The sequence below is a fragment of the Petromyzon marinus genome, chromosome 50, assembly GCF_048934315.1.
Source record: "Petromyzon marinus isolate PM22_M1 ecotype Great Lakes invasive population chromosome 50, UKy_Petmar_22M1.pri1.0, whole genome shotgun sequence".
Taxonomy (NCBI): Eukaryota; Metazoa; Chordata; class Hyperoartia; order Petromyzontiformes; family Petromyzontidae; genus Petromyzon; species Petromyzon marinus.
In genome coordinates this window covers 3987793-4012851 of record NC_133716.1, presented here as the reverse complement: position 1 = coordinate 4012851, position 25059 = coordinate 3987793, and the positions used below count along the sequence as shown (strand labels likewise).

General features: G+C 49.7%; 2 protein-coding genes across 7 annotated transcripts in view; one reads left to right on the top strand and one right to left on the bottom strand.

The window, feature by feature from the left end:
- Nucleotides 1-2821, bottom strand: part of POMT1 (protein O-mannosyltransferase 1) — a 50303-nt gene extending 47482 nt beyond the window's left edge. Inside the window, exon 1 of the mRNA XM_076074791.1 lies at nucleotides 2679-2821. Coding sequence (XP_075930906.1) covers nucleotides 2679-2815 — 137 coding nt within the window. The 5' untranslated portion in view covers nucleotides 2816-2821. The remainder of the gene's footprint in view (nucleotides 1-2678) is intronic.
- Nucleotides 546-24340, top strand: LOC116953227 (von Willebrand factor A domain-containing protein 7-like). Of its 6 annotated transcripts, none has more exons than XM_076074789.1 (21): nucleotides 546-645; nucleotides 1533-1679; nucleotides 3291-3349; nucleotides 6138-6306; nucleotides 7225-7347; nucleotides 8605-8772; nucleotides 11947-12019; nucleotides 13401-13498; nucleotides 13840-14004; nucleotides 14667-14876; nucleotides 15448-15586; nucleotides 16873-17030; nucleotides 17347-17604; nucleotides 18087-18305; nucleotides 19045-19199; nucleotides 19710-19824; nucleotides 20483-20690; nucleotides 21484-21574; nucleotides 22147-22379; nucleotides 22936-23047; nucleotides 24004-24340. In XM_076074789.1, the coding sequence occupies exons 5-21, from the start codon at nucleotides 7287-7289 to the stop codon at nucleotides 24178-24180; spliced, it is 2640 nt and encodes an 879-aa protein (XP_075930904.1). In that variant the 5' UTR covers nucleotides 546-645; nucleotides 1533-1679; nucleotides 3291-3349; nucleotides 6138-6306; nucleotides 7225-7286; the 3' UTR covers nucleotides 24181-24340. The 6 variants fall into 6 exon arrangements, with proteins under 6 accessions (XP_075930904.1, XP_075930902.1, XP_075930905.1 ...); XM_076074787.1 differs by lacking the exon at nucleotides 3291-3349 and adding an exon at nucleotides 2527-2692; XM_076074790.1 differs by lacking the exon at nucleotides 3291-3349.
- The last annotated feature ends 719 nt before the right edge of the window (nucleotides 24341-25059 follow it).

Sequence of the window (25059 nt, the reverse complement as noted above, 5' to 3'; positions counted from 1 at the left end):
GGCTGTGGCGTCAGCAATTATTGCGATTTCACACCCTGCACATTGACGTACATGGCCAAGGTTTACCGCTCGTCAGCGACCTTTGCCCCCCGATTGAGCAGTATAGACGAGGTGGTTCACTCTTTGTAGGCATGCGAACTTGTAATATTTTTAGTGCCCTGCTGCGCCAACCACCACGAAAAAAAGGGTTGTCACTCTGATCACACCAGTCACGCTCATTACACACATCACGTCGACTGCACGCACGACTCATTACACGTCAAATATACACTATCACTAAATTGCAATCACGACAATCACCGTGCGCATCACACCCATCACACATCTATATACCGTATATAAAAGGGAAATTTGTGAATGTTGAGCATACTTCCCGACATGCAACAAACGTGAAATTTGGCATGTGGGTAGCTTCCAGACTGTACACCATGGAAAAAGTATAAAAAATAGACTTTTGTATTTTGGGGGGGGGGGGGGGGGGATGACCGTGAAGTGTGTGGCGTCAACCAGCATACAGGACTGGCGAGAATCGATATCTCGTGAGCGTTTGTGGTATCGATTAAACGGGAATAGGCCGATTTTAAAGAAATCTACAACCTTCGATTCCTTTGAGCGATTTAAAGAATTGAATCTTGGCGCGCGAGCGTAAGTTTTTTTTCCACCGCGCGTTGGGTTTTATTTTAAATAATGAGGTAATGATCAAAGTTTTATTTTCGTTTATCATTACATTGCTTTAAAACGATATAGTTATATGATTTATAAAGATTAGGGTTATTGTGTGCAAATTTACATGTAGCACGTTAAACTTGTTTTTCCCCTTGAGTAACATGCCCAACGGTACAATGCGTAAAATAATATTTAGGTAAATTATTCCTGCAAGTACTTTTAATTCTTCCCTATAAAAGTTAATTTTTGTCTGTCTGTGTGTCTCTTCGTCTGTGTACGCAACTTGCGACGCCTTTAACTCACAAACTGGGATTTACATTTCTAACTTTAGAGTAGTTAAATTGACAACTTAGTACTATAAATTATTATATTACTACGCTGAGCGCGCGCCAAAGCACGCATCTTCGCATGCACGAAACGTCGTGGTTCCCATAGCAAAAAAAATCTCATTCGACTTAATGCAAACAAAAAAAACTCCTTTAAAAATATATTTTTAAAGCAACGGTTTTATAAACAACTTCGTTTAAATTCTGATTTAAAGCTTTCGTGACTGCTGGCATTCGTATTCTTGGTTCTTTTGGTAAAGTCACCCACGTAGAAGGGGAAACAATAAAATAATAAAAATATAAAACAATAAAATTCTCACGACGTTTCGACTGCAACACAAGCAATCATCATCAGGTGTGAAAACCACGGCGAGAACATTCGAGAAGTGCGTCACTGGCGCCTGCGTTTTGTGCGAGCCGATTCCACAGTTTAGGGACCGCGGCGTTTTTAACCAACACAAATATATCAATAATAAGGCGTCCATGCAAAATGTAAATTGCTTTAAAGTAGCGAATTAATTGATGTCGGTTTTGATACAGGCATGCATTGTCACCGGATCTGAGTATGCGTGCAAAATGTGGAATTGATTGGACAACGGGAAGTGGACGAAATTTTTATTACAAGATTTGACCCAGACAGAGGAATCAAGTTAAGAAAAACCGTTGACAAAGACACACAACGCTGAGGTAATTCTTCAAAGTGTGATGTCCTCTTCTCCCCCTCCCACCCCAATGTGTGCAGTTACTACTATAGTCAGTATATCCTGCTGCAGAGTCGGTAGATACGACTATAGAGTCAGTAGATACTGCTATAGAGTCTGCAGATACTACTACAGAGTCTGCAGATACTACTACAGAGTCAGCAGATACTACTAGGGAGTTAGTAGTTACTACTATAGTCAGTAGATACTACTATTGAGTCAATAGATACCACTATAGATTCAGTAGGTACTACTATAGTCATTAGATACTACTGCAGAGTCAGTAGTTATTACTGTAAAGCCAGATACTACTATAGAGTCACTAGATACTATATATGCCTAAGCGGGGGTAAAAATATTTTTTGAGGGTGGTGGGGGGGTCGACAATTTTCGTAAACCTTTTAGATCAACTATTTACGGACGGACAAATGGACGGACAAACCGCACGCCAGGCTTTCACAATAGCTTAGTATTTGTGTATGTATATGTTATGTTTTTAAGTTTTGAGACGTTTTTAATTATATTTTTTGCCGCCGGGTACAACAAAACCCGTCGTTCTTCACTACGTGGCGGGGACGTTACCACAGCGCTTGTGCCAGGCTAGGTGCAATTTGAGGCCACTTTAAGCGTCGAAGGCTCTCTGCTGGAAGGATGTCATGGGACAGAACAAGGTGTTATGGGTTAACTTAGATGACTGGCAGATGCACCAAGTGCTCACCATTTTCCCAACTCGCTTGATTTTAGATGTGCTCGTTGTTTTTGGAGCGATTGCCATGTTTCATAATGCCACCGTGCCTTCCTGTGTTTCTGTCTTTAACGTGTCGCCCTGTCAGTGTCTCTCTGGCTCGCTCCCCCACCCCCTCTCTCTCCCTCCCGGTGTCTCCCTGTGTCCCCATGCGCCCCCCTCGCCACCCCATCTCTCTCTATCTGTATCCCCACGATCCCCGGAGTTCCGCCCGTCTCCCCCGACGTCTCCCCCACTCACACCACGGCGCCAGGGTACGCGAGACCCCCTAGCCGGCTCCACAGCGCCAGCGCCGTGAGCAGCACGAGGCCCACGTCCACCTCGGCGCTCAGCCGCACGGACAGAGGCCGCTTGGGCAGCGCCAGAGTAGTCTCCATGCCTCCCCGGAGCGCGATGGCCGCGATTCGTGGGCCTTCTCTCCAAGCGCAACGACCTCGCCTGGCTCTACTGCCCGAACCGCGCAGTGAGGGCCGGGGGACGGGGCAGGCTTCTGATCCCCTTGGGAAGCAGGCCGGATGAAGTTGAAGGGCGTTACGGTAGCCGCGATGCAGACCCCGTATTCTTGTACAGGGAAATTGAGTTTTCAGGTCCATGCGGCGTACAGCCGTTTCAATGCGGGCAAAAAAAGTGGTTTATTTGTTTGTGTTTCTTCCTTGTGATGGGACTTTGTAGGATGAACGTTGAGATTTATAATGCAAATAACCAATAGCCATTTAACGTGGCACTTAAGTACGAATTACCAGTCACAGCGAGGAGGTGTATAATTCAGTTAACACGTAGAAATTACAAACGTAAATGAAATGCCACGCACTACTTCATTTGGACGCATAATTTCGCACTCATTTTTTCCAGATCCACTGGTGAGACTCGAGTAAAATGAACAGCAGTAGCCACGGCCATAGCGAAAAGAGGTATGAGGGACGTGGTGTGCCGGGTAGGGAAATACGTTTACGAGTCGCCGATTCCGACTGAGCCAGCTGACGCGAAGCCGTGCGTGCTAACACGTGTGACACCCACACACGTGTGGCGTGTATTTGACGGGAGAAGTGTGAATTTCAAAAGTAAATTTGGGTACAGCTTTTGTTCCTGGAAATGTATTTCAGTTAATATCCGATGTTTGTGCACTGTTTTCCATTTATACTCTGAACGAAGTTATTTTTGCACCATTTTATATCTGGTTTGATTTCTATCCCATTGTTATCTTGGTCATTTTTGTTGCATTGCTGTGCTAGTTTTTATCTTTAAAAAAAGTAAGTTTTGTGATCCGGGTGATTTTGGCCAACGAGACTCATCCTCGTCCCTCGGAGTGCTCACCCGGTTACACAAAATAAACTTGAGCCACCAATATGCGCGTTTCACATTAATCCGTCACAAGTGTCTACTGATTGCCGAAGGCGGACCGCGCAATGATTAACCAGCCGACTCCACCTCGCCCAAGGTTTATGACCTCTTATTTTTAACAACAATAACAACTCCACAAATTCATCATCAACCAACGCCAGATGATCCGAAAGTTGCACCACCGGACTCCTGAATGAGATCACATCAGCCCAGCGCTCCAATCCATCCACTGGCTCCCAATCCCATCCCAAATCAGTTTCAAGATCGCGATCTCCGTCTTCAAGATCCTCCGTGGACTCGCCCCTGGAAACTTCTCCCCTCTCACCTCACGCTACCCCCCCCCACCCCACTCTCATATCTCTTCCCTCACGCTACTCCCCTCCCCGTACTCTCCTACCTCTCCCTCTCATCTCACTCTACTCCCCTCCACGCACTCTCCTACCTCTCCCTCTCATCTCACTCTACTCCCCTCCACACACTCTCCTACCCCTACCCTCTCATCTCACTCTACTCCCCTCCACGCACTCTCCTACCTCTCCCCTCACTCTACTCCCCTCCAAGTTTTCTCAGCTCCAGCACTCTTAAGTTGTTTTGCGGATGCCTCCAGCCAACCTTTGCTTAGTGGAAGGTCGCTCATTCTCCTCTGCTGACCTCGTCATCTGAAGCTCCCTTCCCCCGGCCATCCGTGCTGTTGACTCCCTGCCTGCCCCTGTTAAAGTCCAGATTCAGCTCCTTTACTGCATACTCTCAAGCCTAAATATAGGGTTTTTTCAGACGAAACAACGTTTTTCAACAATATTAAACAAATTTAGATTTAAAGCTTTCGTGACTGCAGGGATTCATATTCTTGGTTCTATCGGTAAAGTCACGTAGAAGGGAAACCATAGAATATTTTTATTATTTTATTGTTTCCCTTCTACGTGACTTTACCGAAAGAACCAAGAATATAATATTAAACAACCCCCCCGCGTTGAAGTCCGTTTAAACGTCATAAAATATGACGAACTTGCTTTTTTCTCTACTCACGTACATTCTGAACAGTTGTGCAATGGGCAGTACTATACTATATACTGCATACAAATGGTGTTTGTGAACAGTAAAACATATATTAACCATGGTAAATCGTTCAACATATAAAGGTGCAGCACTGCAGTTGCCTAGTCACGCCACTGCTGGTGGAAAAGGGCCTCCACTACAGGGAGCTGCGGATAGCTTATCTAGAGGTAGAGTTATTGAGCCTACTCTTCCCCGCTGGTCAGTACGTATTGGAAGAGGTTGGGAGTACCCACACTTTACCCCACCACACGCAACCTATCTGATCGACTAACTGGTTTAGCCAATATACTCATGGGTACAACGAGATGACCGGTGCTGGGTGAGGGTGTAGTGAGTTAAGGGTCTCAGTCCGATCATAAATACTTACAAAGAGAACCCATGTATTTTAATAGAGACGCCTTGACCTGGCAAGTCCTGGTGCAGATCACCCATCTGAGCATTAACCAGAGATTCAGGTCTCCCTTGTAAAATGTATGTATGTTAAACTTCTTTCGCACCCTACGTAGCCAACCGTGTTAATTGGAGGTGCGGTGAAAGGACAACAAAATAGACATTTATCATTAAGGGAATAAGAAATAGTCTGCCAGTAGGGAGCGGTGTTGCCATGTGGCTTTTTGATGAAAACCCTGGCTTAACTATATAAATAAATAAATAAGACCTTAATTTCTGTGTCTCGACCTCTCGGGTACTTCTCGACAAGGTAGAAAGTAGAAATGTGGTACATAGGTAGCTTTTAGGACATAAACCACAGGAAAAAATCTGAAAATCCGAGATTTTTAATTTTAAGGCCCACAAATCTCTATTTTAAGTGCCCCGTAACATGTTTGTGCGTGTCATTCAAAAACCGTTCAAAATATAAGATTGCGTTAAACAGCAACTACAATTAAAGCGATAACCATTGTTCTACGTTTTATTGTTTTTGCGATATTTATTGGCCCTATGTCCGACGGATAAGAGACACGGGGCCAAGGTCCAGGCAGTGAAGACACCAGAGTAATACTGGCCCTGCTCAGAACCAGATCCAGGCTGTGTGTGTGTCACATTGGCACATCACTCACTAATACGTCAACCGCACAATTCCGACAACCCTCTCTTGAAATCCTTCACCCGTCAGAGTCTCACAGATTGCGCCTGCCTGAATAATTTTACCCATCAGCTTTGTCACTCACGCTCACAATCACCCACACCTGCCTGTGCGTCCATCGCTCGCTAACCATGACCTTCGCCGTGCCCTTCGCCTTGACCCTGATCTTCACCCTGACCCTGGTCCGTGACCCCGCCGCGGGGTTCTACCCGAACCAGGCCTCCCTGGGCACGTATCTGGCCAACCACACGGACGAGTCCGTGACGGAGACCGGGGCACTGAGGGCTGTGGCGAAGTTCCTTGAGGGCAAAGCGGGACTCGCGCCGGGTGCCTTGGAGGGTCTCTCGCCGCTCACGCCGGCCACGCTCATCGCGGCGTACTACCAAGGTGAGAAGGTGCGGGGAGGTGATGGGAGCGGGTCGGTGTGGTGATGGTGGGGGGAAGGTGAGGGGGATAAGGGATGAGCCGCAGGGAGATATCGGGAGGCTATGGGAGAGACGCTTTGGAGATGAAGGACGAGAGGGGAGAGAGGAGAGGTGGTGAGATGGTTGTGGTGAGGGGATTGATCGGCGGGAAGGTGAAACTTCAACAATGATTTTTTTGTTAACATAGCGCCCTACGGGGTCTCAGTGCGATTCATCACATCACATCTCTACACGTGTGGCAGGGCACCCCCGAGTGGCAAGTTGTCCCTTTGACCTGCAAGCGCGCATTCGTCTGCTGCTAGTAGGGTGGGGTGACTGCTGCTGCTGCTGTGTATCATCACAATTGAGTCGTGTGCTGTGTATCTTTTTCTAACGTTATGTGTACGATGACGCCGAGACACAACGGCATACTCTTGCATTCAACACGCCCGTGGTTAAATTCACAGCGAAGCATTAACTGGGGCGGCCGCTAGATGCGAACCATGAACCTCTTGCAACGAGCGGCGACCACGACACCGCGTGAGGGGATTAATTGGTGAGGCGAGAGATGGTGGTGAGGTGAGGTAGTTAAATTATTAATTGTCGAGACGAGAGTTGGTGAGGCATTGTGAGACACGGGGTGGTCAGGTGAGAGATGGTGAGGAGATTGGTGGGAAGGTGAGGCTTTGTGAGATGCGGGGTGGTGAGGTGAGAGATGGTGAGGGGATTGGTGGGAAGGTGAGGCTTTGTGGGACACGGGGTGGTGAGGTGAGAGATGGTGAGGGGATTGGTGGAAAGGTGAGGCATTGTGAGACACGGGGTGGTGAGGGGATTTATTGTTGAGGTGAGTGATGGTGAGGCTTGGTGGTGAGTGACCCGTCTCTGATCCCCCTCTTGCTAGCTAACGTGTCGGCGGTGAGGTTCGTCAAGGCTCTGCAGGAGGTGGTGGACGGAAACAACTTAATGGAACAGGGCTATTCCGACATCACCCCCTACTTCGCTTACTGCGAGAAACTACTAGACAGTAGGTTCTGTGGGGGACTTGGGTCCCCTCTCGCACCCCTGCCACCATGATCCACATCCCCCCTCATCCCCCCTCATCATCATCCCCTTACCGCGGGGGTTCCCATTCTCACCTCTCCCCTCTTATATGCCCCCGCCGCAAGTACACAGGTGGGTGAGTACACGGCTGGGTGAGTACACAGGTGGGTGAGTACACAGGTGGGTGAGTACACTGGTGGGTGAGTACACAGGTGGGCAAGTACATGGGTAGGCGAGTACACGGGTGGGTGAGTACACGGGTGGGTGAGTACACGGGTGGGTGAGTACACGGCTGGGTGAGTACACAGGTGGGTGAGTACACGGCTGGGTGAATACACGGCTGGGTGAGTGTGAGGACACCCACGCACTTGTATGTTGTAAATCATTTAAATTTTCGACATGATAATTGACAACAGCCTCCACCGAATAGGCCCTGCTGCCTCGGTCATGCTCATCCCCTAGGTCGACTCAGCCTCAAATGAGTACCTGGTGTGGTGTGTAAACATTGCCACCGGGGAGACAAAGACGACCGGGCGTGGTGCTGGCCACCCACCCCCTCGTGTGCCGTGCCGGCCTTCATAGGTGCTCGCTAACAGCACTTGCCGCAACAGTCTGTTAAGGCTATAGGGGGGATCTTTGTCTTTAGATAAGTTGTGAGTACACTCACGGTTTTGTATGTTATATATCATTTCATTTTTCGAAATCACGCTAGGAAGGTACACTGCCCAAAACGTCATCTATTATATATTGATACCCACTCCAACAAAACATCTTAACACTGGTTTTATTTCCAGAAATGGTATAGCCTATTCTTATTTTTCATACTTTGAGACGACCAAAATTGTCTCAAGGATATAACTGCTCACCCCGAGTTATAAATGTTCTGATATGTGCATAGGCTTTGAACTGTTGGCATTTTGGCATTGATCTCTGGTCTGACACTGGTGAGACTAGGCCATAAAAAGGCTGTCTCAAGTGTAGGCAAATCCGTTTCAAAGACAATGCATATATTATCAGAGCATGTTTGCATATTCACCATAAGTACGTGTGGTTAATGCATACTTGATTCCTTGCTAAATGTATCTATTTGTTGTTTGAACATCTTAACACTCGCTTAATTGCCAGAAAAGGTCAAACCTATTCGTATTATGTTTCCACCTAAAGGGCCCTGCAGCCTTGGCTTGGTCTGATGGCTTTACACTCAGGGCCATTGTGTGTGCTTGTGTCTGTGTGTGTGCAGCAAGAGGGGAGTTGGGCAAGTTCCGCACAATTGCCATGACCTATGCGAACTCGAGCAATCCAGCCCTGGCGAGGAAGAGCCTGGGTCAAATGCTGCACATTCTCAACAAGTTCTACTCCAACACCAACTGGATCGAGCAGGGCAACCTGATCCCCCTGGAGGCCCTGGGTACGTGGGGTGCAGGGGGTCGTGCCCACCTGTACACGACACTCACCAGTGTGTCCAACCTTGTTCCACTCGCCCACTGCTGTGGTGACCCCCATACCACATACTCACCCATTTGTTAGCCCTGTAGCACCTTCTCACCAGGGTCCCACACCTTTAAAAAAACTTTTCCACTTTTTTCCTTAATTCCCACATATATGGTATATGTTGGGTGTTTTCCCCCCAATCCTCTATCTGTAGGGGTCACTCACGGGTCCCATGACACCTACATCTAACCTCAGCGTGCCCCCACACGACCTCTACCAATATATTGGTGGGGTACAAAGACTCGTGAGGGGGTTTTGGGGAAGGGGGTATCAAGCTCATCAGTGCACGGCAGGCGCCCAGTGTGGTGAGCCCTTACTTTTTTGTAAGGCGGGGAAAGCTGATACAGGTTTCCTGCGCTTTGTGCGATTTTACGTATGTATGCTGCTAACTTATTTCTACCCATTAATTGACTATAATATGCGGTTTGAATTGTCCCTGCTATGCGGTTGGACATGGGACATTGCGTCTAGTCTACTGTATTGTACGCGCTACTGGACAGGCAGCTCATCTCGGCGTGCGGTGCATTGTAGGTTGGGTGGTTGAGGTCCATGGTACGCGATTTCGCTTTGTTCACCCCTTTTTTGGATTTAATCTACCCGCATAGAGTGAGGGAAACATGCAATGGGATGCCTCGTTTGAAGATCCACTCAACGGCTTCCTGAGATGCTAATTGGATAAATGAAGTGCTGCCCGCAACAGATGTTAGTGGGCAGGTTGACCACATTCGCGCTGGGGATCGTCCATCATCATCATTGCCCAAAAAAAAAAACACAAAACGCACACGAGCCAGCGCCTCCTAGCGGCTCTGTGAATGCAGAGCGCAGCACAAATCACTTTCACAGCACGGGGTAAGGGGGGCCCACTCCATAGCATCAATCTAGACTTTAGAACAGCGGTTCCCAACTCTTTCGAGTGTGCGGACCCCTTTTCAGCCTCCAAACGTTTCGCAGACCACCACATGCTACTTGCTGTTTGAAACACATTGCTGCAGAGTTCATTTTTAGTTCATTTATTTGGTATAGCCCTGTGAGCCATTCGGCTCTTGAATCGGGTACAACCGCAACAAACAAAAACATGAACAAGAAAACATCTTAAAGTGATTATGTGACTGTGCAAACAGAAAATCCAGGAAAAAAACATCAAAATATTCCTGAAATAGCACCGTACACCAACGCTGTGTGCAAAAATCCCAATTGGATGCAAGTCAAATAACAACAACCACAAGACAACTAAGATTAAGGCCATCAGTCTAACTCCTTACTGCAATAAATAAAAACATGGCCAAAAACCAAAAAAACGTTTTCAAAATCACCAAAATAAAAGCCATAAATGCAATGTAACAGTGATCATAGGGACTGTGACCGAATTTTTAACAATAAACTACATAAATAAATTATAACACCAAAATCTAGAGCCATATTTTAGGCCACTGAATAGCAGTGGCAGCTAGGGGTGTACAACTTTTCTAGAGCAGTTTTGAGTGAAGATCTCAAAGGTAGTTATTCAAGTTGCAGTTTATTGGCAATAGCATTCCAGACCCTGGGGGCATCAATAGCAAAGGCCCTTTCTCCGGATTTTGTACGGCAATAGGGAATGTGAAGCTGGTAAATGAGCAAAGACCTGAGGTCAAATTTGTTCTTTGAAACAGAGAGGAGATCCAGTAGGTAGTCTGCGGATTTTTTTGTAAGTACATCGTGAATAAATAAGATCTGGTGCACAAGCCGTCGAACATTAAGAGAGCTGGTAGGAACGTTGGGTTGCTCGGTCAATGGCCAGGGTCAACGGCGGCACCACGTGGTGTATTCCGCAAATATGCCCGACTGTGAGGGCGGGCACAAGCCGGCGTGAGTAGGTTAAACGTTGAGTTTTATAAGGGCACCACGGGGTGACCAGCCCCTCCCCACCCAGCCCCACCCCTCCCACCCCCCACCCAGCCCCACCCTCCCCACCCAGCCCCTCCCTCCCTACCCAGCCCCTCCCCACCCTCTACACCCAGCCCCACCCCTCCCATTTTTGGATGCACGATGGACGGACACAATAATCCCCTGTGGGCTGGTGTAACCAGGAGGTTCCTACCAGTATTATTAATTTCCTTTGTGAGGATGTTTTTAGGGGCCGTCCATAAATGACGTCACGCGATTTTGTACGATTTTTGACCCCCCCCCCCCTTCGTCACACGACGTCACAAAAGTCAGACCCCCCCTACAAATATGACGTCACAAAGCTCTGCCCCCCCCCCCCCCAAAAAAAAATAAACCTGCTTCAAATCGCTTTAAACTATTGTCATTGTAGTGCGTATTTAATGTGGCGCTGCACTCTGATGTTGTAGGAGAAACATTTATTGAAAAGTCTATTTAATTAAGTAGAACGTGTTGTCTATATTTATTGAAAGTTGCGCATTTTGATGTGATGTCACATTTCTAAAACCCCCCCTCCTCGCCACACATCGTCACAAATGTCTGATCCCCCCCCCCAGGTGCGTGACGTCATTTATGGACGGCCCCTTATTTGTTTTCTTTTCAGCAGACCCCTGTAGTAGTCTCGCGGACCACCAGGGGTCGGCGTACTAGAAGTTGGGTTCTCAAAGTGCGGACCCGGACCACTCGTGGTCTGCCACGACCCTCGAGGTGGTCCGCTGGCTCATGCAAATGAAGGTTGATCTAGAAATAATGATAATGTTTATATCATGTGTTTTGGACATTCATTCACATTTGTTTTATATTTAATTAATAACCCGTAGGTAAACTACCCTAACCCTAAGATCTAAATACCCCCCATAAAATACCCTTTTAGCTGCGTTATTTTTTTATGTACCGGTAACACTCATCATTCTGTATTACTGAGAGAAGCGGAATGCATTTTGTCACGAGGGGTGGGGTGCTGTGTGGTCCACGGGAATGTTTGTATTGGTGGCGTGGTCCGCCCGCCAACACAGTTTGAGATGCACTGCTCTCCAGCAATCACTTGACATGTACTTGGGCCACGAAGGTCCGTGGCCACCGGTGCAGTTGCACCGCCTGTACACTTGATAGTTACACGACTGGACACTGAATGCCATTGCTGCCTGTTCTCCACCCTTTACTCCTACAGTGAACAAGAGCCTGACATTTCCAACAATTGCATCCTCAACCTTGGCCACTTGCACAGACTGCACGAACACAAGGCAAGCCCCCGCCCCCCCAACTTCCGCCCCCCCACCAACTCCCGCGCCATCTTCCCAGACCCCCCCCCCCCCCCCGTCTTTCCCTCTCTCCATATGCTCCATGTGTGTGTGCATATTGTCGACTCAGCCTCAAATGAGTACCTCGTACGATGTGTAAAAATATTTCCACCCGGGGAGACAAAGGCGGCCGGGCGTGGTGCTGGCCAACCCACCCCCTTGTGTGCCGTTCCAGCCTTCATAGGTGCTCGCTAACAGCACTTGCCCCAACAATCGTGAGGCTAAACTGGGGGATCTTTGTCTTTTGCACACGGGTGTGTTAATATGTTGTATAATGATAACCGTTTACATTTGTCAGGCACATTTCACCAGTAGGACCCGGAAGGACAGGACGCGTTATTAGAGCAACTTCACATTACAAGGCACTTACATTAATTACAGATTTCCCTCGCTTTATGTGGGTTTGGCTAACCTATTTATACCTAAAATTCGCAATTTGCGGTTTGGATTCACTCAGATGCGTCTGTGCTTGACCGACGGACAACATTGTGTATGTGTTACTGTATGTGTTACTCGGCAGACAGCTGTCTTGGGTCGTTTCACGCCCCTTTTTTGGAACGCATAAAGCGAAGGAAATCTGTACGAAGAAATACGTGGCGATACACTCAGGGTGCCTACGGGCAATGAATACTCAGTCGCATTACAACGCTCGTGCCCAAGGACCTGTGCTATGGGCACGGCACAGTTTAGGAACAATCCTCACTACCAAATTTAGCAATAAGATGCAACAGGTTGTCAGGATTGTACGTAGGTTTTCACCGAGTAGTGAGTTGAGCTGAAACAATGATAAATTGACGCATTAAACGCGTGACAATTTTGATTTAAAGCTTTCGTGACTGCAGTAATTCATATTCTTAGCTCTTTCGGTAAAGTCATGTTGAAGGGAAACAATAAAATAATATATATATAATACAATAAAAATTATCACGACGTTTCGACCATAACACAAACGGTCATCATCACACCTGTGTTATGGTCGAAACGTCGTGATAATTTTTATTGTTTTTATATATATTTTATCATTTTATTGTTTCCCTTCAACGTGACTTTACCGAAAGAGCTAAGAATATGCGTGACAATTTGTTTTGGGCTATGTCGGATGGTGAGTGGCCTTGACGACACAGAGCTGGTCAGACCGTTAAGTGGCCTAACTAAAAAAAACTATATATATTATGAATCACTGGCTGAGAACACCTACGTACAGTATACATTTTGGGAGAGATTGCTTGGATGGGTCGACCACCATATACTGCAGATTGTCATAGGCTGCTGTTGTACCGTACGTCTATGCATCACGCATTTGTAACCTCTTTGTGCTGCACAGTGACCCCAACGTGTACGAATGTCTGAACAACATCATCCCAGCTTTAACGCTCACCAGTGGATACAGGCCTGGCAGAATGTGCAAAAATAAACCTGCAAGTGAGATCACACGTGTCATGCACCTGCCTTCTGCACACCTTACCGCACACTCACCACTCGCTCACCGCTCGCTCGCATATATCCGCACACCCCAGACTTGGCTAATGAAACTGCCGAATGTTTTCCTTAGTAGCAGTCATGTATTGTATGAAGCTGACAGACTGCGTGTTTATGGTCGATAAACCTTCAGTTATAACCTGGGCTGCCTGCTGGAATTGAACCGCAACCCCCTGCAACAAGGGGCAAACGCGCTAGCGCTTGGCCATCTGGTTTTACGAGCCTCGCGGTGTCTCTGTGGACATCACCCTGTTTCTCTCCTCCGCCCCCCGCCCCCCACGCAGGCAAGTGCAGTCATGGCGGGATAAACGATGTGTGGCAGAACGAGACTGCGACGGGTGGCATCAACAAGGAGACTCTGGAGCCAGAGCTCTCTCCGCACCACTACCATCACGACGAAGCGGGGCAGGTGGCCATGATCGCCACGCGAGACGCCCTCGTCAACTCCGGTGAGACGCAGAGCCAGCTCCACCTAATCGCACAACCTCACCACACAGCTCACCACGATCACAGCTGATCACAAACACCTCGTAACACTCTTTGGTTCTATTCGGTAAAGTCACGTAGGTAAAACAACAAAAATCACGACGTTTCGGCCACAACACAAGTGGCCTTCATCCGCTTGTGTTGTGGCCGAAACGTCATGATTTTTGTTGTTTTACCTACGTGACTTTACCGAATAGAACCAAAGAGTATGGATCCTTGCAGTCACGAAAGCTTCAAATCTACCTCTTCACACTACCTGTACGAGAGTGTGGGGTAGTTGGCGTTGGTAGCATTCCGAAACCACCTCAACTCTGATGAGACACTGAGAGGGCTCAGTATTAAGATTAAGGATCAGAGTTTGAGTTAGGGTCAGGTTTAGAGTCAGGGTTAGAGTCAGGGTGAGAGTAAGGTTGAGAGTCAGAGTTAAGGTATCCGGGTGAGGTTCGAGTTAGGGTAACCAGGGGGAGAATCGAGGCAGGGTTAGAGTCATGGCCAGGGTTAGAGCCAGGGTGAGAGAGTCAGGGTGTGAAGTAAGATAAGGATGAGAGTCAGACTTGGGGTTGTCAGGGGTGGACTTGGGATCAGGTCACGGTTTCCCTCATGTGGCGATCCCCTCTCATCATAGCGGGCAACGTGCTGGAGGAGCTTGGTGAAGAGCTCTTCATGCAGCTGTTCAACCTTGAGCGGCACTCACTCGTCTACGTGGTGGACGTGACGGGCAGCATGGGCGATGACATCGCTTTGGTGCGCGACAAGACCAAGGAGATGGTGCTGAAAGTGGCCAACAAAACGGAGGCCCCCGAGACATATGTGCTCGTCACCTTCAGTGACCCCGGTACGTGGCCCCTGGGGTTTCCTGGAGTCCCCTGGGGCCCCCTCTGCCCCTTTCCACTGGCACATCCGAGTTGAGCCAACCCAGCTGTCCAAATGGTACGGGTGGTTTTTCCGCTGGCCGTTTGCGGAGCCGAGCCGGAACCAAACCGTGATACGCTGCTGGCCTCAAAGATGGCATCTGAATCTGACTCGGCGTCAAGCAGGGGCGGGGGCTAATGACACGTTCATCGCATCTGACGTCAGTCAGTACGCCGTGAGAACACAGCATACTTAACACCAGTGTCTGTGTTCTTTATATGTTTGCATTTAAAGTCTGCCACTTTGAAAAACACCGAAAACCACATTCAACCTTTCCGAATTGACGCGGTGGAGAGAGCCAGAGCAAACTGCACGATGGGCAGGAGCTGATCACATCGCTACTCTTTCCATTTAGCGTTTGGCATTTTAGAGTTTGTTTAGTATTGACTGTTTTATGCCCCCCCACCCAGACCCCTATGTGCAAACAAGCTCATACTTCGGGTTTTCTGGGGCTCCGTGTTGATACCCTGCGTTTCCCTCGTGTGTGTGAGTAGAGGTTTACGAACCATTTATCACCAAGGACTGGACAGAGATGTACCAGGCACTGGACTCTCTGGAAGTTGCTGGTGGCGGAGACTGCCCTGAGATGGCGCTCTCAGCCCTGGAGCTTGCGTTGCAGATCTCGCAGCCCGGGTAACCATGACCTATCACTCTCCTTCGCTTTATCCCAGGCTCGGCGGCCCTGCTTGTCTTTGTCCACTTTGCCCTGCTTGCGGTACCCTCCTGCCTTGAGGCGAATGCTCACCAAATCTTCCTTGGTCTTGTCTCTCCGTCTCATCTTTGGTCCGCCTCTGGAAGTAATGGGCGTTTAAACAAGTGGGAGGAAACCGGAGCGCCCGGAAGAAACTGTTCAATCCCCATACAAATGGAAACAGGTGGCGATTAGTCCACTTGCTGTACTGCGTTGTTCTGACGTGCCAGGGTACGGCTCTTCCTCGACGCCCACGTGAAGGGAGTTTCACAACATTTGTGCAGTGATCCACGAACCCTCGCTGCCTCCACCATGCTGGATTACAGGCCACGTGCAACACAGCCACCACTGCCCGACTAGAAAAGTTGAAACACGTTTTCTTGGTGGTTGGGGCCTGACACGGTCATCTCGTGTAGGAGTAATGTACGGGTGTAGCCCACTCACCCTTTCTTGTGAGCGCTCCAACCTTGGCTGTACACACAGAGCGGTCCTACGGACAGACTTTACAAGAGGTTCTGGAGGCATCGAATATGCTTGGTTGTCTTCTCTCTAACAAGGCCTTTGTCTTTAACTCCAAACGATTATTAATTATCACTCTAAATACAACACACATTCAGTCGAAGTTGAAATCTTGCTGCCATGTCTGAAGTGGAGCACCCAGTTCCTACCTCATTGCACTGGCTAGAATTTAGAGTGATGCAGTCAGGGTGATAGATGATGAAGAACTCACGAATAGACTCCAGTGACTCACTCATCAGCGGTCAGTCACCTCTTTATCGCTCTTCTATTACTAACATGGTTACTGTTCCTGTGAACTTCACTGCTTAATTCCTCCACCCCTGTTGAGGACTTGGTCTACCAAACTGTTTTTCTCTCATCCACACTGTGTCCAACCTCCACATTGTAAGTCACAACACACTCGCTGACCCACCCACTCAATTGTTCAATCACTTACCGACTCACTCGCCACACTGCGGGTCACCTCACTTCTCTTTATGCTTATTCCCTCATACTGCTACACTGGGAATTGATGATGGGAATTTCTTCCCATCATCTTTCCCCGCCCCCCCCCAAGCTCTTACAATAATTAAACTTGCAAAAATTATAATAAACGTGTCAACTGGTGTCTTTGACAACTTTGATAGTGCCCTTTTGTTGCTGGCTGCTTGACGTTTTTGTCACCTTTGGGGTCACTGCGACCTTGTGACCTTGATCGTCACGCCTACAGGTCGGATATTTACCTGTTCACGGATGCGGGAGCAAAGGACGAGGCGGACAAGAAGGATGCAGTGAAGGCGCTGTTTGAGAGCACGGATTCACGGCTGCATGTGTTCAACACGGGCTCTTACTGTATGGCCCGAACACAGCGAGACCTCTACTCACGCGGTACCACGCACAGCTCCCTCACCCCTCACTCACCCAGCGCTCGCCAAACTCACTACACTCGCCTTGTCTCTCAACAAGGTGACCTACACTCGGAAACATTCACCGATACTTACCCACACTCACAGAACTTCTTACACTCACGTTGCCTCAACAGGATTGTAAACTCATCCTGGCCTCACTCGCCCTCTCTTTCCATCGCCCACTCTCCCCTTATATCACCTATGCATGTTCACCCTTATCTCTGCACTCTCTCCCAATTGCACCATCACCAACCCCTCCACCTCCCTCCTCCTCTCCAACTCCCCCCCCCAAACAGCCAGCGAGCCACGTCAAAATATATACGAGACCCTGGCAGCGCTGTCGGGTGGCCAGTATATCCTGACGAGCAAGGGCGAGCTGGCCGACGTGCTGGGCAGCTTGGAGCTGAGCCTCAACGCGGCACCCGTCTCTGTGCGTTACGTGGAGGTCACGACCCCGGACTCTGTGACCTTCCCCGTGGACTCGTCGCTGTCCGAAATCGTCGTGTCTGTGAGCGGCCCGGCCTTCTTCACTGTGGAGCTGTTACTTCCCTCAGGTACTGCCTCCGTTGCACGGCAGCAATGACTGCGTTGTTAGTCACGCACCTGGCTCTGCTTGTCCCCAAACCAGATCCAGATGTCTTGCGAGGCCAGCGTGGTTTTGGCTCGGCTCGGCAAACAGCCAGTGGAAACAACACTTGTACCATGAACACCCCCACGCTGGCTCGGCCCAGATGTGCCAGTGGAAAAGGGGTATAACACGCACACACTTCATCTGCTGTAGTACACACCCACAGACAAAGGTCCCCTATGTAACCTACACAGGCTGTTAGGGCAAGTGCTGTTAGCGAGCATCTATAAAGACTGGCGCACGAAGGGGCGGTGTGGGCAGTGCCATGCCCACGCCCGTGCTGACGTTTACTCACTGCACACCAGGTACGGTAATCGTTTACATTTCAGTTGACCTCGGGAGAGGCCCAGAACCAGTTCAGACGATCGCTCGCAACTGATGTCAGCCGTGTTCCCATCCCGTCGTCAGGTGATCTCGCCACCGACGTGGAGGAGCTCGTGTCCTCCAGCCAGAACGTCGTGCGCAGGGTAACCACGGTGACCCCAGGCACCTGGACGGTCAAAGTCACGGGGTCGCCGGGGCCTCACCTGGTGAAGGTGACCGGGCGGAGCCTGGTCGACTTCACTGCTCAGCTGCTGCAGCGGATGAACGGGTTCATGCTGCCGATTCCGGGGCGCCCCGTCACGGGTACGGCGCGCGGGGTGTGCGTGGGTGTATGTGGTGGTAGTGTATGTGGCATGTGTGATGATCCATTAGGGTCTTTGGCAATATTTTCAGGAGCCAGATGCCAATGTCCAGGTCTGCTGGCCACAACCAGAGAGCTTGAGCAGAGAGAGTTTGTGTAGTTTTGCTGTTCTTCTTCCGTTGAGGGAGCACAGACTGCAGTGGATTTACTAAATGGTCCATAGTTTGGGTTGCATGCCCACAGTCATACTACTTTGGATTGTCGTTAATGTGTTCTACATATCTCTATGGGTCTCTGTGTATCTCTATGGGTCTCTGGGTTTCCTATATGGTCGGTTCATGGTTTGGCTTACATGGCCACAATCACACTACTGTGGCTTGTGTCTTTAATTTTCCATTTATGAAGATGTGCGGACCGGGCTGGTGATATTCTGATGCGGTTGATGGTAACACCAGTGTCCTTGGTTGATTGATAACATGGTGAGTGTATGATTTGCGGTGTGACATGGTGTGGCATGGTGTGATGTGATGTGATGTGGCGCATTGCAGTGTAACACGGTGCGACGTGTAACGTGTCAACATAATGTGACGTGGTGTAACGTCAATGCGATGCAGTGTAATGTGTTGTGATGTGGTGTGACGCAGTGTTATTGTGTTGTGGCGTGAAGTGTTCCTATGTGGTGACATGGTGTGACGTGATGCCACGTGTTGTGACGTGGTGTGACGCTGTGTGGCGAGACAGGTGAGCCGTATCAGCTGTGGGTGAAGCCGATGGGCAGCGTGGCTGGTTTCTCCATGTCCAGTGTCCGTCTGCTCTCCGGCATGGGCAACTTCGAGTACCTGGTCTCACCCACCGAGTCCGAGTTCGGGGTCCCCTTGCAATTCAATGACCCCATGGTGAGCATTGGGGACAGGGAGGGGACACGGGGATCAGGGGTGATCCGAGGGGATCGGGTGGGCGGGGGTGGATCAGAGTAGAGCTGTGATATCTGATTGTCTACTTTATGATTCATAGGGAATTGCTTTTCCAGTTAAGCCACGTAATGATCTGGTAAAATATGTACGATAAGATCTTCCGCTACCCAACGCGCAAACTATTGATCTTGCAGCTCACTCACCAGTGAGTTGGTGAACAACTCTGCATTCCCATCCAATTCAGGAAGCCATTCCGATTTTCAAGGAGTTTAGTCTGACTTTCTGGATCTGGTCCCGAAGATGCTCGACGCAGTTGCAGGGGAATAGAAGCGTCGCGTCTCTAATTGAACTAAATCTGGCTGTGAGAATTGCTGTTCAACTCACTGGTTACACATTGTCATAGCTTAGAGGGGGTGGTGATGGCTTAGAGGGGGTGGGTCTTCATCCAACAGCAGATAGATTATGGCTGATTCTGCTGATGCTGGTTTGCAGGCGTTCATGGTGGAGGTGTGCGGCTCATCTCCGGAGGGCCTCCCGTTCTGCCGCATGCACACGCAGCGCACGACCGTGCAGAGCTTCCATCTTGCCCAGCTCAACTTTGAGGAAGGTGGGGCAGAAGATCAGAATTGCCCTCATTGTCCACCTCTCATCGTAGTCACTTGTAATCCACCCTCAGTCACTTATAGTCCACCATCGTAGCCAGTTATAGTTACTCAATTGTAGTCCACCCTCATTGTCCACCCCTCAGTAACTTGTAATTCACCCTCAGTCACTCATAGTCCACCATCGTAGCTACATATATAGTCACTCACACGTATAGTCCACCCTCATAGTCACTCACCTATATAGACGTTCACTCGTATAGTAACTCATTCATATAGTAACCATCGCAGTTACTCACTTATAGTCTCTCACTTAGTCCACACTCCTTACCCACCAACTAAGTCATTCACTCAGTCCACCTTCAGAGTCCACCATCGTACTAATTCTCATAGTTCACTCACAGTGCATCACACACAGTCACACCACGTACGTGATTATGCTGAACGCCATAGTGGGAAAACCTTCATCCAGCAGTGGATATATTCTGACCCACGCACATCCGCTGACACTGGACCCCATGTCTCCTGTGTCTCCCGTGTCGCCCACGTCTCCCACGATGCCCGGGTTTCCCTTGATGTCCGTGATACCCGTGCCACCCACATCGCCGACGTCTCCCATGACGCTCGCGTCTCGCGTGTCTCCCGTGACGCCTGCGTCTCTAGCCACGTTGGAGCCCGGTGTGGAGGTGTCCCTCTCTGTGGTCCTGGAGAACCGCGGCGTCGCGGCGTCATCCTTCTCAGTGTCAGCGCGTGACGAGCTGGGCTGGGCGAGTGCCGTGAGCCCCAGCAGCACCATGCTGGCACCGGGGGAGAGCGCCACACTCATCGTTACCGTGGCGGCGCCGCAGCACATCACCGAGTTCAGCAGCAGGTGAGCGGGCGAGCATCGCGGGTGCAATGGCATCAGAGATCATCGCCACGTACACAACATCGTCACTGACGTCACGGATCACAATGACATCCCTGAGATCATTTGGCACACGATTACATCACCACATCATCATCAACATCACTGCACACACACTCCCTGTTCATGTGCGTGCCTGTGCACGTGTGCCTGCCTGTGTGTGCGGTAGAGTAGCGGTTATTGCGCGGCGCTACGAACCCGGCGTTCCGAGTTTGATTGTCACTCATGGCCAATACCACTGATAGCGATTATCTGGACCAGTCCTGGGCCTCTCCTAGGTCGACTCAGCCTCAAATGAGTACCTAGTGCGGTGTGCACTACACATCGCCATTGGGGAGACAAAGGCGGCCGGGCGTAGTGCTGGCCACCCACCCCCACATGTATCGTTCCGGCCTTCATAGGTGCTCGCTAACAGCACTTACCCCGACAGTTTGTTAAGGCTATACGGGGGATGTTTGTTTTGTGTGTGAACCTACCTGTGTGTATGCCTGCCTGCCTGTCTACCTAAAATTGCACCGAGCATGGCACAAGCGCGAAGGAGATGTCACCACCACTTAGTGGTGAACGGCGGTTGTTATTGTAATTGTACCTACCTGAGCATGTGTGTGCTTGCCTGTGTATTTTCCTACATGTGCATGTGCTTGCCTGTGTGCACGTACCTACTTGTGCGTGTGTTAATATATATGCCTGTACCTACCTGTGCGTGTGTACCTACCTGTATGTGTGTGTGTGTGTGCCTGCCTGTGCGTGCTTGCAGCATGCTGCGCGTCACTGCCGAGAGCTTGGATTCTCCGGACTCCTCCTACACCCTCAGCTTTCCCCTGAGCGTCTTCATCGCGCCAGTGGAGGTGAGGAACGAAGACATCGCTCACCGGAGCACGACGACACTCACTACATTGCTCACTACTTACATCCCTCACTCCAACACTCAGTCATTCCTCTATCCCTTACTCCCATCACTCACTGCCAGTACTACAATCCTGAATATCCATTTGCGCCTTTCAGGAAAGCATAATACAATTAATAAGCAGAAAATGTACATCCTTCACAAATCCGTCTGTCCACATAGAAAATATAAAAGTAATTTTACACATCCCATCAGCCGCACAGACTTCTGGTCGCACATACATTGAGCAGCATTGGTTCAGCACATTCGGTGTCAATGTAGAGAGACGCATGGATGAAGAATAATTATTGTCTTAATCTACTCCCTCCCTCCCGCCTCTCCCCACCCCCATCCACACTCCTCATGCGCCCTCACCTCCCTCACCTCACCTCCAAATTGCCCGTCATTTTATACGTGTCAAAACATTTGTCATTCGCGTCTAACTTGCACACGGTTAACCGGCTACTCCAATATAAATGATACCGCCTCCCGTAATTTGTGATTGTAACATATTTTCTCCTCGTCGTCGCCCAGATCCCGGACACGTCCCCCCCTGCGGTGCGAGAGCTGGCGCGGAATGTGTCGGCGTGCACGGCGGAGGTGCAGCACGGGGGTGAGGCACTGTGTTCGGCGAGCGGCTGGAGCGTCGACGTCGAGGCCATCGACGCCGAGATGGAGGGACCCCTCACCGTGAACATCGCTCTTGGGGACAGAAATGCGCTGCTAACCGTGGACAGCATCGGCGGAGTCGACAAGATTAATTATAGGTGTGGGGTGGGACGCACACGGGGAGAAGGTGGAGGGCGGCGGGGGTTGATGGAGAGGGATGCGGGGAGAGATAGCGGGGCAAGGTAAACGGGGAAGGTGGGAGACAAAGGACACTGGGAGATGGGGGGACAAAGAGATGTGCGGGGAAATAGGAAGATAAGGGAACACAGAGACAGTTGGAGACTGGGCACACGAGGGGACGGGAACAGTGTGGATGAGACGAAACAGTCATGTCTCGTAAACCAATTCATCAGTATTAGTGACGGAAACAATGAGTGTGTGAGTGGATGGTGTTTGAGCAATTAGGTGAGTGTGGGTGAGTAGATGAGTCAATGAGTTGTTCTGGTGGTTGAACACTGATATTGAGGCGAAACAGTCAAGCGTCTGCTAGAGACCGAGACCTTCGACAGGGGTGGAGGAATCGACGAGTAAAGTCCATGGTAACCAAGGTGGTACCGACAGAAGTGTGATAACGGTACCCACTTACCCCTTACACCTCACTCCCTACCCCTCACCCTGTGCCCGCTCACCTCGTCTCTCCCCTGGGCCCCGCAGGTCCTCGTGCTGCAGCCCATGGGTGACGCTGGACGTGAGTGATTTAATGGGGAACCTGGAGCGCTACTCTCTCGACTTCACCGAGCCAATGCCGACACAGGACACCACGGCGGTAAGGATGCACCCACACCCACTACGTGCGGTCCGATCTCCGATAGCTCGAGTCATCGCTTGCTGCACCGAGTAATTGCACAAGCATATAGGTGCATGAAGAGACCTTCTGCCTTTTACGCTTTAAATAGAGGATCTCCCTGGTCAACATCAAATCTTACAGAGGTGGCTGGGTGGCTCAGGAGTTTGAGTATTGACCAGAACCGCCAAGCATCTGGGTTAAAGCCCTTGGTCTGGGTGTCCTTTAGTTGGTTCATATTGGCTTTGTAAGAGATACATTGGACTCCTGACAGCCTGGGTGTAAATAGCGGTTTCAGCCACCAGTGACTAAACTGGGTTCTCAAGTGTAGCGGGTTGATAATCTCGGGCTGGTTTTACATAGACTCATGATTGCATAGAGACTCAATTTTGCATAAAGCAGGTTATCAAGTGTAGCGAGTAAATGGGCTCATCCTCGTCACCAATGACTTAAATAGAGACTCAGCAGGCTTATATAGAGACCAATAGACTCACAGAATACCCATAGATCCCAACAGAGATTTATAGATGCACACAGAGACTCATAGTCTCACACAGACAAAAGTGGTGATTAACCTAGGTTCTCAAGTAAAGCAGGTTGATTGTCTCAGCCCGGTTACAAATTACTAATACAGTATAGAGACTCATAAACTTACACAGAGACCCAAAGACTCATACGAGATCCATAGCTTCACACAGACACATAGATTCACACAGACTGAATAGTGATTAACCCGGGTTCTCAAGTGTAGCGAGTTGATTGTCTCAGCCCGGTTACAAATTACTTATATAAAGAGTCATATACTTACACAGAGACCCGTAGGCTCACAAGAGACCCATACACTCACACAGACTGAGTAGTGATTAACTTGGGTTCTCAAGTGGAGCGAGTTGATGGTCTCAGTCCGGTCACCACTGGCTAACACGTGTACCCGGCAGGCGCTGGTGATCGCCTTGTCGGTGGTGAGCGTGGTGCTGGTCGTCATACTCATCGCGCTGGGAGTGGTCATCGGACGATACTGCTGCCGCTCCAAGCGGGCGGTGCAGCAGGATGCTACGCCCAGCATCATCACCAACCCCTGGGCCAAGCCCATGCAGCGCCCTGATATGAAATAGCAACACTCAGCACAATCTACACACACCGCAATCTACACTCAGCACAGTCAGCCTACATCGAGCAAACCCCCCCACCCCCTTTCTCGGCGAGTTATTTTGCTCCTAATGTCTCCCATGCTCTGAAATCGCCGTGATTTTGAATAAAGGATTTGAGAAGTTGTGCTGCGGTGGTGTGGTGGATGGCTGTTGTTGCTACGCACCTCACACAAACACACCAATCTCACACACTCCTATCTTGTACTCACACGGATACATACCCCTATCACCTCCGATTAGCATGGTTGACTACATACAGTGCGAGAGAAGTTCAACATAATGTATATACGTATCACACTTCCATCACACACGCAGCTCCTGTGTTAGGAAGCCACTGGCGCTATGAAAACGAATTTATTTAGAACTGCTTTTTGTGTTTGTTGTCCTTTCCCCGCACATACTATTACCACGGTTTGCTACGTACAGTGCGAAAGAAGTGAATCCCCCAGAGTTTTGCATACACTCCCATCACACACACACGTGCGATACTCCTATAAAAGATATCCCATTTAGCCTGCTGCACTACCACTCCCTACCAATACCCGCAATTCGCCACTAAGTGATGGTAACGTCACCATGGCACCTGTCCTAGGCCTGCACTTTGAGGCCACGTGAATTGTCGAAGACTTGCTGGCAGGATGTCTCGGGACAGACCCAGTTGCCATGGGTTGACTGAGATGACTGGTAGATGCACCAGCTATACCCACTACTGTGCAAACTTGCAACATTTTAGCTGCTCATTGTGAGTGTTGCTCCTTTGTCCTCAGTCGTTGGAAGGCGACTGCCTCCAATGACCCAGCAGCGTCCTTCATGAGCCTCCTCCATCGAGGCCGATCTTGACAC